Source organism: Cuculus canorus, chromosome 3 (genome assembly GCF_017976375.1).
Source record: "Cuculus canorus isolate bCucCan1 chromosome 3, bCucCan1.pri, whole genome shotgun sequence".
Lineage (NCBI taxonomy): Eukaryota > Metazoa > Chordata > Aves > Cuculiformes > Cuculidae > Cuculus > Cuculus canorus.
Genome location: NC_071403.1, coordinates 114,856,266 through 114,870,594, shown reverse-complemented (window position 1 = coordinate 114,870,594; position 14,329 = coordinate 114,856,266). Strand labels below are relative to the sequence as shown.

General features: G+C 39.7%; 1 protein-coding gene across 5 annotated transcripts in view; it reads right to left on the bottom strand.

Annotated features, from left to right (window-relative positions):
- Nucleotides 1-4,044: 4,044 nt before the first annotated feature.
- KCNS3 (potassium voltage-gated channel modifier subfamily S member 3) overlaps nucleotides 4,045-14,329 on the bottom strand; it is a 29,539-nt gene continuing 19,254 nt past the window's right edge. For all 5 annotated transcript variants that reach the window (XM_054063179.1, XM_054063180.1, XM_054063178.1 and 2 more), the window contains one exon: nucleotides 4,045-14,185. In XM_054063179.1, coding sequence (XP_053919154.1) covers nucleotides 12,653-14,137 — 1,485 coding nt within the window. In that variant the 5' untranslated portion in view covers nucleotides 14,138-14,185 and the 3' untranslated portion in view covers nucleotides 4,045-12,652. The remainder of the gene's footprint in view (nucleotides 14,186-14,329) is intronic.

Here is a 14,329-nt window from a genome sequence, read left to right as displayed (position 1 = left end):
TTCTGGTATAAGTATAAAATGTGGCTGTGTTTCTGATATCAGCACAGTGAATCAAATTATATCTGAAAATTTAAGTAAGTATTAAAAAACCCTGTCTGTCCTGTCTAAGGAGAAACAACACAATTCAGTGAACTCAATGGAGTTAAGGGGTTAAGGACGGAGATTCAAAATGCTGGCAGGGATAAAAATGCAGACTGATGTATTCAAAAGAGCCCAGGGAAATGAGACTCTGTGTGCAAAGCCCACCAGAAAACAAAATTTCCTGTTGCCATAGAAATTGAAACAAAACCAAAACCCATTCCCAATCACAATGGAAGAGTGAGATTTTGAAATTTCCTCTGGAAGAAAGTTTCCAAAGGAAAAAAATGATTAATTCAAAGCCATAAAAATATCTTGTTTCTGACATACGAAATGCTTTGTATAGGGAAGGATTAGTTTTTCATTTCAATAGTTGAGCTCACCTCCATTTATATAATTAAAATATTAATAGCTATATGATAACAAATATACTTAATACACAAGAAAAAGAGTACACCAAAATATCTGTATGACAAATTGAACAGATCACAGAGAAGATGATTAAATATTTCTGGTTTGCATTTTGACTTTTAAAATCAGACATGAAATGGAGTTATTAACACTCACTACAAGTGTGCTGCTGGGAAGATAAATCATATCTGTATAGCGCTCACATACCAAAACGAGCTATACCAGGAAAAATGAGCCAATCACGCCAAAGATTGATAGTAGCCTCGGAATTTGCTCATGGCAGACTGTCACTGTATCTCTGATATGCTCCTTTTGCTGAGTAAGAATTCCCAGTTTCCTCCCTGGAAGTCCCTTCTCATTTTCCACCAGTGAGACTATGGGAAAATGTTGGCTAACACCACAAACTTCTCCCCTTAAGTCCAAGACAAAGTCACAGGAGCAATTCAAATATACAAGGCTGGGTCCCATCATCTACGTTTTCTCCTCACCATGGCCCAAGCTCTTCAGCCAGGGACATCTCTGTGGCACAGACCTTATGGAAGTCACTGAGTCAAACCCTTAATGGAGTAAGTTTTCCTGCCTCAAACAAACTGACAAGTTATACAAAACTTTGGACTGTTGCCACAACTATGGAGTCACTGAAAAAAAAAAGAGTTGGGTGTCCATTAAAAAAATGATAATCCCGGGTCTTTTCCACTTTACAGGCTCACAGCTCCCTTCCACCTGCTCAGCAGAGAATTATCATTTTTTCTAAACCTGGATCATAGGTGCAATCTCCTATTTCATTACACAGATTTATATCAGCATGACTGAGATAATGACCAGCTGGGGCCAGGCAAGGAGTTGCAGAGACGTGGGAGGAATTCTTGAACCTCTTTTATCATCAACCCTTCATCTTCTCTCTCCCTGGCTTAAGTTCATCTCCTTTACTCCCTAAAAAGTATAGAAAATAACCTATGCTTTCTCTTCTTGCAAAAGCTTATCATATAGCTTAAGATTGGTCTAACTGCCCAAGCCTTCTCTTCTCTAGACTAAACAGTATAAATGCTAAATAATAATAGTATAACAATCTCTCTCTAACCTATCTATTCATTCTAGTACCCTACTTTCACTTAGCAGCCACTAAAGGAGTTACAGGTTGATGCTAGTTGGTTTACTGGAAAGAGCTCTGTTCAAAACATATTCACCAATTATTGCAGAACATAAATATCCATTTGTAACTACTACTTAAAAGCAATAGAAATTTTCTCTCTGATAAGCCTTCACAGTCAGATTCCTGTCAAAGAAATCACATGAACAGATGAGACCCAACAGAGTTTTCATGTGTTTTCTTTCTTTTTACTTCATAACGAAGTTCTCACCCATAAATTTGTTAAACTGGGCTCATTTCCTTTCCCAGGGTGTGATTTTCTTGCAACTGCTTTTTATTTTCTCTCTTCAGCAAACTGTAAGATTTATTTCTCCTTACCAACCACCACCTGAGTGTAACACACATTGAGGGAAGGCAATGGATCAGCCAATCGTGGATGTGACACAGACTATTTATTTTTTCCTGCGTCTGAATTCTCCAAGGAAAACGGCATTTTCCAAAGAATGCAGCTAAAACTGCATGAAAACAATTTTGTGAATAGAAAATTCATTGAAAAAGTCTGTGACTGGGAGACCAGCTTTATTTCTGAGTCCAGCCCACAGTTGGTGGGAATTTTCCACAAAACAAACAAACAAAACAAAAAAAGGCAGGAGGGATTTTGGAACAGTGCATATTTCATTGTGAAATTTTCTGAGAGCATCTTGCTTCCAGAGACGCTGAAATGTAGCATTTCAACATATTCTAAAAAAATACTTTTACATTGTGAGGGTTCTTTTTTTTTAATTTCAAAACAGCATAAATTTAATTAGATGCAAAAGAATTAACCCTTCAAAATCAAATGAAACATTGAGTCAAAGACAGAAGTCTCAAGAGGTCTTAAAATATGGATTATTTTAAACTATTTGGTTCAGTAATCAAATAGAAAAATCTATTGTTTGCTGTAATAAATTATACTACTTTTTACATAACTATGACTGGGCAGCACATGGGACAATTACTTTTTTCCCCTCATATTAATACAGCATTCATTTTTTTTCTTAGCCATTTCATTAAAGACAGCTCATTTTAAATTCTAAATGAGCTCTTCCAACAAGGCGTCAACTTTTTCCACTTCTCCACAGTTAAGTCATCACTTTCTCAGTAACATGAGGTCTTCTTCAAGATCACCCCCTCATTTTTGACCACTGCACTCCCCCTAGGGAAGCAACGTGTAGATTTAGAGACAACTGCTGTCCTACATAGCTTAAATGTCAGAAAGCCATGACAGATTCTGCATGACAGAGTATCTGGCACAGAATCACATGAAACTTCAATTAGAACCACAAGGGAAGATCTCAATCCTTTGTAGCTGAAAGCCGCTGCTCTCCATCACAACAGAGCCAGCCCACAGCCATCCCTGATGCTCCATCCCCTCCTGCACTGCAATACCTACAGTTTTCTCTTCCTGATGGAAGTAGGATCGGTGTCTGATCCCTTCAGCATCGTTGTTGCCAAATGACCACAACAAAAAAACTCAGCTCTCCATTTTCCCAGCACTTCAGTTGCCTTCACGCTGCCAAAGTTAACTTTTAATTAAGGTGTCAAAAACTGACAGGATTGATCACAGAGATGGTTTCCTCCATGCTGAGCTGTCTCAGATTCCAAACTCCTTTTCTCAGCTACTTTTTTTGACCACTTAATTAATAAGTGGTTCATCATCTAACCTGCCAAGAGAAAGATATCTCAGTCTCCATGAAAGGAGTAAGGGATAGGAAAGAGTCAGCTATTTTTCTTTCCTGTCCTTATTTTTTTAGGCTCAGTTGTACGTATAGTTTCATTTTGATGATTTAGACCAACAAAGTTCACTCTGATAACTGTGGAGTTATTTATCCATGAGAGCTATTACTCAAATATTTTTGCCTGCCTTTTTTTACTACAAGAAAAAGCCATGGAGCTTTTTTTTCTCCTCTTTTTCTCCTCTGTCAAAAAAAAACCCCAATCAATCAGTCCATGTAGGGTTTATTGCAAGTGTTTCTTCTGTATGGTGAGTCCCATTTGCGATGGGGAAGTCACTTGCTTTTTAAAGAAACTGGATACTGAGATTAGACTTAGGAGAACAGGATTTTAGCAATACAAAGGATTTCTTCCTGACCTCATTCCCTTCAGTCTTTCTTTTAGATTGCTGAGTAGCTGGGAACATTGCACGGCTCATACAGCTTGACACATGCTGTAAGTATAAAACGGGAGTACACGTGGACCGGAAAACTTCATAACATGTGGAGTAAGATTTCCTAGCATTTTTGCAACATGTCCTCTCTATAGCCATGTGTCCTGCCATCAGCCCCCTTTTTCTGTCCCATTGCCTCCATCCAGCTGCTCTCATTTCATCTCTCCTCTGATTCCAGGACTGAAGAATCATTTTACTGCTTGGAGAAACTGGCATCAGATTGAGAAGGACACTGTGGATAGGGCACACAGGATATGCAAGAGAAAAACACTGGTGCAGAGAAGTCATCTTCTTTTCACCCGTCACCTGAAGCACAGAGTATGCAAAAGCAGTGTGGCACATCCAGCGTGCACACTCCCCATCCCGATCCCCAGATTCCTCCAATACTTCATATGGACTCGCAGTGGCCCTAAAGACTCTCCAAATACAGAATTTTCACCTCAGCTTTGCTATGCTACTCCCATTCCTGCCCTGTCATTACTCCTATGACAAGGCAGAAAAGCCAGAGAAAAAAAGTCTTTGAGACATCTTTTTCCCCTGATCTCAGTATTTGCTCTCAAGGAATCCTTGTGTTTTCTAAACCCTTTCCAGATAGCCTAAATTTTCTCAGGATTAATTAAAAAATGAAATGTGTGGCACGCAGAGGTTTTCAGCAGGTGACAATACCCTGAAAGCAAGCCAACAGAAACCAGCATTTCTGCTGCAAAGCACCGTTGGCAAAGCCCCACGTTCCCACTTGCGCGCTTGTACTGCATCGCTTAATGGGATCACTTTGCATGCACCGCACACTCCTGTAATGCAGCAACTCCTCAGCAAGTGCCAACACAGTAGACTAACGGAGGTTACCTTTGGTGCCAGACTTCTAAAAGCCTTCACAATAATGCTTTGACAGCTGCCCAATCAGTCTGTATATGTCTAGATATATAAAATACCCAAAGCACTAACCTCCCATTTACAGAGGCAGTCTAAAAGCCAAGAGTACATCACTGCACCAAAAGCTGCAACTAGAAAATAATCAGATAAATATGTGAATTTCTATTAACCTTTCACTCGCTGAACACAGTCAGCACTTTAATTTTGTGGCTTGCGATACATTAAATGCACAATACCTATACACAAATCCATATATTCCTTAGGAATGCTTCTGATGAGCTTTAATTTCATTATCAAGCCCTGTAACAATATATTTGACATCACTCCAGTCTGAAATGCTCTAGCTTATCTTTTCCTTCAGACTCAACTGCCTAAAAAAATTCTCCTGATCAATATTGTCTATTATTTATTTTGATTCTTCAGTCAATACAAAGAAACACCAATGCAAATGTGTGTGACGCCAAAGGCAAAGGAATAGAATTACAAAATAAATTATAAAAAATCCCTGCATCTTGCCTACCAGCCATTTTCCCTTCCACACCTACAGCTAGAGCTAATTTAATCTTAAATCTTTAATCTGAAATCTTTAATCTTAAAAAAATATCCAGGAAGGAAAAATATTGCTGTGGTTTTGGTATGTTATGATTTTGCCTTTAAAAACAAAAGCAAAGTTGGAACAGCATGAAAAATTATTGTCCCAAGGGGAGGGGAGTGTTTACAAGAAACTCATGTTTATTTTTAACTGCCTTAACTTCAACGTGCCCCTATTTCATTCAACATTCTCCATCAACACAGAACAGCAAGATTGTTACTACATACCCACCTGAAATATTTTGAGAAATAAGAAAAAAATGTGGGTTTTTCCCCATCCAGGAGGCTTATGAAGCCATGCTGACAGACACCAGCGTCCTTCCAGCCCATCAGGAATTCCTGTGCACTCAATGAGCATTCAACCAGCATTTTGGCACCACGAGTTATTTATTCACCACATTTCTTTTCCTGAAGAGCCACGATCCAAATATGCAAGATTGCAACCTCATTTTCCAAAAACCAAAGAAATGGATACTTACTGTGTACTTGGGATTACACCACCTGGAACAAAACATCAAAATTATCTATCCACTTATTTTACAACATAAACTAGTCTTCAAATAATTGATGAAAAAAGTACATAAAGTTCACAAACCAGGAGCAGAGAAATTCCCTTTCTGTGAAATGCGCAGCATCTGATGCTGTCAAAAAATATTGGACTAGAGAAATTGTTTTGAACTCTTTCCTGCTAGTAGTTTCCAGGTTTCTAGGAAATCGAGCAGAAGCTGTGAGGATGATTTATAGCACGTGCAACACTTCAGAAACATCAGAATTCAGTCGGTGTGAAAGGCAGAGACAGCATCGCATCTAGAAACTGGCTTAAAGAAAAAGATATATTGTACTTGCAACTCAAAGCCTGTGGGAAAGCAACGTGTTATTCCAGCTAATGGAATGGGTTCAAGATTATATATGAATATCTACCTGCAACCCAGTAAAAGCCCTTGGATTAACACAGCACAGAGCAGCCTTCAAATGGCTGCAGCTAAATACCTAAACCTCAAACTTCTTCTGTGTTTCTGCTTTCTCTCCCAAGTGTCTTCTTAGAGGTGTAGGAGGATCGTGACACCAAATTCATTGAAATTATTCTGCCATCCTGAAGGTCATGTTATCTTCTTACCTGACCCTATTCCTTTCTAGGGACAGCTGGCCACACACTTAATGGTCCCAGGAAAGGTCTGTTGAGCCGTCCTCAAGGCTACAGGGGTCTCTCAGCCTATAGGCTCAACCAAGAAGAGCTCAGTGTTAAGTCTGTACAGGAAGAAGTGGAAACCCATGTAGTGGCACCTGTGCACAGTCCCTTGCTCCTCTCCTCCACCAAGGCAGCTGCCAGATTAAAAAGCAGTTGCAGCTGGACAATATTTCTGCAATTTTTTCAAGCATGGAAATTTTTCCAGCTTCAGAGCTGTAACATTTGGCCTTGGCTCTCTATTATATTTATATTAATGCACAGGGGCAGATTTTACAACACATGACACAGGAGGAATATTTTATGTAGCTTACGTGAAGCCAAAAAATAATGCAGATTTGGGTCACAAAAGTACTGTCAGCATATTGTGCCTGCCTCTTTGCCAACAGCAGTTTTCTCCCTCTGGTATTTTATTATCTTTTTTTTTTTTTTTTTTAATTACTACACTTCAACTTGCAGGTCATTACAGACTCTATCAGACAGCTTTTTCAGAAAATCAAAATTTTCTTGTATAGGAAGCTGGTTTTAGTAATATTACACTGGGTTAATCGTTGACTAACAGCCACCACTAACTGGCCTTCAGGCTTATGAATGAATTCCTGTCTCTGTCTTCACGTCACCCAGGTTTGGATCAGCAACACAGTCCTTCCTACACACATAGCATCAAGAAGGGAAGGATGGCATCATCATAGAATAACAACCCTACTTCTTGCTGTCCAGCATTCATCAGATCTAACCTCAGGCTAAAGGTCAGGTATCTAACCTAACTAAACCTTACAGGCTTGTTGTACAGTCATCTTCAGACAGGACCCATCTACAGATAATACAATTCAATGTCTCCAGAGCAGGTCTGTTGTTGAGACAGCCCAAATAACCACAATACCTCATGTCAGAGGAGATCAATGTGGCCCAGAGTGCCTTTTCTTTCTGCTGATACAGAAGAAATGCTAGCAAAATAACACTAGATTAGGCTATACCAACCTCTAACATAGTCATATGCTGGACAGAGTAGGATTTGCAGTGCAAATAGAGAAGAATGCTATGAAAATTTAGGTGACTCGGGCAATATATACAACATTAAATAGTAGAAAGTAACTAAAGATTAAACCACTGCAATTCAATGCTTTCTTGGGCTCTACTTTGAAATAGTTGTGAAGTAACAGTGAAAGCAGATTACCTTCATAAATCATCACATGAAGTTGCATAGTATTGATTTGAATTGGCAAAATACAGGATCAATTAAGGTTCTCCTCCACCACCAGCCCTCATCTTGGGAATCCAGCTCCTTGACCTACAGTTTCATGGGTCTGTTGGGGATGGTAAAGTCTGTCCCTTCCATCGGTATACGGGATTTGGAGAAACTGGTGTGCGCACATATAAAGAGCCCTTGATCTGCTAAAACAAGTAAAGACTGCCCCCTCCAATATGTTTAATTAAAAAGATCTGAGTTGCAGGTTGTCTCTCAAGAAAAGTGTTGTATTTTATATTTAATCTGATTGCTTTATACACCTAAATGATCTCTGCCCAGAAGGCATATATACAACTATACATAAATTATGTCCACCCTCCAGGAGCTCTGTCTTTAATTCCTTAACTACCAATAACAGCTATCAGCCTATAGGAATTACCACTCCTTGTGCTCTTAGTTGTGCCAGTTAGGTGGGAGGGCAATGCCCAAAATAAAAGTAAATAATAAAGGCTTGTAACTTCTCTAGAGACGCACAAGTCACTTTTGCTCCTGCCAGATTGTGCTTGAAACATACGCTCATCATTAAAAATTAACTACAAATACACAAGAAATTAAAAAGAATTCTCAGCACGTTATGACATTTTGCTGTGCTTAGAAGGGATGCCACAATTACTGTGCAGTGGGAAAGTGCTGAGATGGTTTTAATGGCATTTGCTGTGTCTTGATTGACAAAGCATAAACATTTCAGAAATACAAGCAACAGCGCTGCAGCCATACAGCACTAGAAAGCAATATTTACCAGGCAGCAATATTTACTGCTTGCGACCGAGCTACTGCTAGCAGTCACAAATTGCACATCTAGCACAGGGTTATTCTGATTTTGTTTGAGAAATGTGCTCTTTTGGATGAAGAGGTATTAGGAGCTTCACAAACACTGTCAGCTAATTAAAAAATATTAGAGGATCTCTCCACAGCTTAGTGGTTTTCCGTCACTTGCTCTAGATGTTAAGAATGTGTGGAAATGAATAAATGTATTAATACACAGCAGCCTGTCAGGAGCCCTTGGCACGCCGTGAGCCCGTGCACTGCGTTTGCCAGTCAGAGCTCCCTGATACTCTCAGCACTCCGCTACAGAGAGCCATTTGCATGGGAATCAGCACAGAGTCAGCTTTTAAATGGTAATTCCTTGCATTATGGTGCCTGACACCAATTTCTACCTAAGCCATAAGCAGTATTTCATCTACAGGCCTGACACAGATGTGCCGCTTATTTAGCTCATGTTTATCCTCATTGATTTCAGCCACATTGTACCTTTTCTTACGATAAAAAAAAAGCACAGCCCGTGTGTTAATGGCTGCTCATATACACAGCAGGAGTCCTCACTAATTTCATCCCCATTAAGTTCCACCTGCTGCCAGCCGGGTGGATGCAATGTGCCTTTCTGGAGTCAGGAAGATCCTCTTTCTGGGACAGAAATGGGATTGCTGGACCACAGGCTGGGTGGGAAGGGAGGAAGCAGGAGGGGATGTGAGGGAGAAGGGGAGGAAAAGAAAGGAAAGCACTAGTGGAACAAGAAACAAAGGGAAGACAAGTGAGGACTCTTTTCCTTTCTTCTACAGTCCTCTTAGGCTCATCCTTTTTGATTGACAGCTTCCTACCTTCTCCCGTTTCCTTTTTCTCATTCCTCTACATTGGCCTTCTCCCTATTCTATAATAACACACACCAAAAAGATGGTGACGGAGCCCACTCCCAGCAAGGTACAAGCTGTGGTCAGTTGGGTGCTACCCTCTCCCAGTTGGAAACTGCCCAAACACGGAACTGCAACACAGCGCAGCGTTGTCTTCCCAAGCTACACTAGGGAAAACCACTGCAAAGATGGACGGTAACCTGGAAATACTGCATATCGAAAATGAATTGTTTGCCATCAAGAAAAAGAAACTAATAATGTGCCAGTAAACTGTTTTGTATAAATACAAACAAATCTCTCCTGTACAAAATGGAATACATATCTGAATAGTAACTTTTTCTGTACTTTACTGTCTGAAATGGAGCAGCTGGGTGGAGAGAATTTATAAACTGTCTTAAAAGACAAACACGTGCGCTTCAGGAATACAAAAACAATAGAAAATCTACCTTCTGTTGACACTGATATTACATATTGATAATATGTAGCTGTCAGGCAAGGAAGAAGACAAATTAAATAAGAAACAATCCCGTCTTATGTTTATTTCTTACTAGCAAATTCTTCTACTAGAAACTTTTCCTAGCAGGAGGAACATGAAGTATCTCAGTATTTGCTTTCATCTGTTTTCTTCAAGTACTCAACACCTGTGATGTTCTTCAGTACCTGTGCATGTGACAGGACTGCAGTTCTGCCTCGAGGGGAGTACCTCTTGCCATGAAACATGGTTCACATCCTGCTCCCAGTTACATCTATGTGAAACCACGGTGCTGGATTTATGCCAGCAAAGGGAAGAGAAAACAACAAAGCCATTTTTTAATATGCGATGAATTTGAAAAAAAAAAAAAAAAGCCAAGATCTCATCATGAAAAGTAAAATAACATACACTGCAATGATAGATGGCTGTGTATTTGACCTTCTGATGTGTTCCAAAAGTCATGCCTCACTTTGCTGCAAGGTGTATCAATGCGTTAAAAAAGTCAGGGGAACTTAAACAATGTCACAGCCTTAAGATCGATTGATGTGTTTGATCAAGAGCTTATCAATTTCATGACAAATTACCAGTCAGTGAAATTTAACAAAAGATCTTTGAGCAATGCTTGATAAAATGGGGGGTTTTTTGTCAAATATTTAATACTAATTTCTTGTGGTTTTTGTTGCATTACAATATTTTTCATTGCTTTTGAACTTTAGTGGCAATGTTGTATACCTTTACATGAAGACTACCAGGAGAGTTTCTTTGGACAAAGAGTAACTTTTATGCTGTTATTCTGCTGGTTCCTGTTAGATTCATATGCACATACACATTTAATATTTTATGTAATTGTCTTTTTGTAACATTAATTGTTCAGTAACTATTTAGGTTAACTTTCCCTTTTGGTATTCCTACACCAAGTACAGGAAGAATTAATCTTAAATTATCTGTGAAGCATCACATACATTTATAACACTCAGCAAGTAATAAGCCAAATTTTGAAGTTTCTCCAAAGCTCAAAATATTCTTTTGAAGTCCCCTGTCATTATCTTGGTGCACAGCAGTACTGAGAGGCACCTTTTTCCATGGTATCGGTTGATCCTTTTTTGTTTCTCCACCTCAAAAAGAGGTTAGAGATCTGTGCTTCAGTAAACAGAAATGCAACTCAGCTACTTGCTTATTGTATTTTGCAATAAAAAACTTGGCAGATACACCAAAAATCAACCCTCTGCAAAGGCTAAAATCAATTGCCATCTTCAAGTTTGACTCAGTCTTGAAGTCAACTCCTACAGAGTTTGATCTGCCTGAGCAGAAACTCAGGAAGGGCTTTAGCATTTGGCCCAATAATAATAACATATACAAAAAAAAAAAAGGGAAGCCTCTCTAAGGAAAATATCAACATCACAGTATCTTCAATCCTTCATTGCCCAGCATCTAATTTAGTCACTAGACAAATGAAAGAAAATCAGTGTTCAGAAATGCTATGGACTTCTACAAGGTCCTTGAGTTTCTCTAGCACTCCTTTATGCTAGGCTCAAGGGCTGGCTTTCCTTTTAAAATAGCCCTGGAAGATGCAGTTTGAACCAGAGCAGGATTCACTGGCTGCATAAGAAATCCCTGGAGAGGAAAGGAACACACAGAGCTGCAGCATTCTGCCAGGCAATGAGCACCACTCCAGCCCACAGCACAACCCAGGAAAGCCGCCGTCACCAACAGATTGGCTGTAGAAAGAGAAGCTGAAATAGTTTCATATATACATACTCACATGCAGTGCCCATCCTATATCCCCGACTGGTGATATATGGTAGAGGAGAGCATGTTCACGCATCTCCGTTGCTTGGCACTACAGTCCTGCTGGACTGAGAACCAGCACAGCCGAGATGCTGTTCACATTTGCTCCTACCACCAAGGCAGTAACCTCCAGCAAAGGAGCAGTGCTCACAGCAGGGAGCAATAACTTCTAAAGACCACCACAGGTATTTGCTTCAGTGCTCGCAAAACAAAGCCTCCGGCGAACCCACTGACATGGTCTTAATCACAGCAGGATCTTCTCCAGGCACCACAATTGCTCAGGTTCACAATGGTAGAAGAAATGGCTAATAGGTACAAAAGCTCTTGTCCTACCCTATCCCAGACATTTCATAGTGGGACTAGTAATTTAGATCCTTTAGGACCTGACAGAGCTTGGCCATGCTGGACACTGGGAAAAATATAGGCACAATGGGGTTAATTTATTTTCACTGAAAATGTATTGTGCTTTTGGAAAGAAATTCATAAATGTTATGCTTCCATGGAGTAAAAACAATATGTTCCAATATATTTTCTGCCCCGACTTAGTCAGCAGGATCTAAACTCCAAGATTACATAAACGTGTTAGTGAGCACAGTTTTACATGTACATAATTCCTTCTTTTACCTTATGTGTTTGCAGGTAAAAACTTCACTGACTTGTGTGATAGTTTTTACGTGTTTGTAATATATCTCTACCTGAACAGCAGCAAATTATAAAAGCAGATTCTGTATGAGCTATCACATTGCTGCAGGGAAAAAAATCAACCAAGTAAACAAAAAAGAAACCCTCCACAAAACCAAACAAATACTGTTCTGATATTTAAAACTGTTTTCCTGACTTTTTCTCCCCAAAAATGCATAACATTTGTTGTGTAAAAATGAAATCACCATATGAGGCATATTTTAAAGCCTCATATAAACAATGAAGCTTTTATGGCATCCTCAGAGCTAAGAACGTCCAAATATGGCTGAGAGTTAAGTACCCTGAGAATTAACTGCTCTTAATAAATTCACTGAAGTTTGTAAGTCCACATTTACCAGGAATCAGAAGAGAAATAAAGGAAAGAGAACGTGATTCAACTCATTTTCCTGTACCATTTTCTAAAGATGTTGTGTTATAAACATCTTCCATATCTTGGATGCTGGAAGCATCTGTGGAATCTTGGTCGCTGACTACAATTCCTACTGAAGAAAGGCTAGAAATGAAGGAGTGCATCTTTTTGGCATAAATATCCCTAATGTTAAAATAAGGTAGGTCATTACATTTCTCTTTGCGGTCATTGTTGCATTGGTCTGGATCCATATCTTTTTGTTTTTGATAGTACTTAGAAAACTTATTGAAAATAATGGTGATTGGAAGTGCTACCACTAGTATCCCACAGATAATGCATAGGGTGCCAAGCAGTTTTCCAGCAAGCGTGACCGGGTAAGTGTCCCCATAACCAACAGTGGTCATGCTGATGGTCGCCCACCACCAGCAAACAGGGATGCTGTGCAGTTCTGATGAGTCATCGTCTTTCTCCACTGAGTAGACAAGCACTGAAAAAATAGAAATGCCAACAGACAAAAACAAAAGCAGAAGTCCAACTTCCTGATAGCTGTGTCTCAAAGTGGCGCCTAAAGACCGCAGTCCAACAGAATGCCTGGCCAGTTTCAGGATGCGAAATATCCTCATTAACCGCAGAATCTGAACAACTTTCCCCATGTTTTCAATACCTTCGCTTTCTTCTTCCTTTGTGTCCACAGCCAATGTGGCATAAAATGGAATAATAGAGACAAAATCAATGATATTCAATGGTTTCTTCCAGAACTTCTTTTGACTTGGAGCAGTGATGAGCCTAATCACTAGCTCAGCAGTGAACCAGATGATGCATGTAATCTCCACAGCTTCCAGCACAGGATCTTCAATCTCCCTGTCGTTGGCATCCAGCCGTTGAAACTCTGGCATGCTGTGAATGCACATGGCCACAATTGACGCCAGGACAACACTCAGGGACGACACGGCAATTAACTTGGCAGACAAACAGTAGGCGGGATTTTCCATTCTGACCCAGATCTTCTTTCTTATTTCACCAAAACACAGATTGTCAAACTTTTCCAGCTCTTTATCAAATATGGATGACTCTTCATTAGAGGAGTCTATACTTCTATCATTGCTTTTCTGGTCCCAGTCTTTCTGAGGACCTTCTTCTTTCCTTTCTTGGTACCGATTGCTGCAGCAGGAATCAATAAACAGCTCATTTATGCCCCAGTACTCTATCTCCTGGCAGAAGGAAAAGACACAAAGTTCTTCCATGACGTGAAGTTTGCCCGTGTAGTAAAAATTCAGAACATATCTGAACAAGGAAGGATTCCTGTCAAAGTAATATTCCTTGTCTGCAACACTGTAGTCATCACACAGTTCTAGAATAGCCTCTTCGGAATGGCATTTGAGAAGTTTCCCAAGTCTGGTATGGGGAAATCGGAGCAAGGTGCTTTGATCCACCGATTGCTTAAAGCCACCCACATTCAGATTGATAAGTTCAGCATCTTTGCCAGGTCTGCGGAAAAATTCACCATAAACCATTTTGAACAGAAAATTCCACTGCAGGTCCCCAACAAGATTACATTGAACCTGAAAAGAAAATAAGATATTGTTAGAGCATCTAATTAATTTTTCTTCTTGTGAAACATTCTTTTTTCCACCTCCAGTTACTGTGAAATGCTATAACAAAAAATGAAACTAAATTATGAATACCATTATTCAGCATTTCACAAA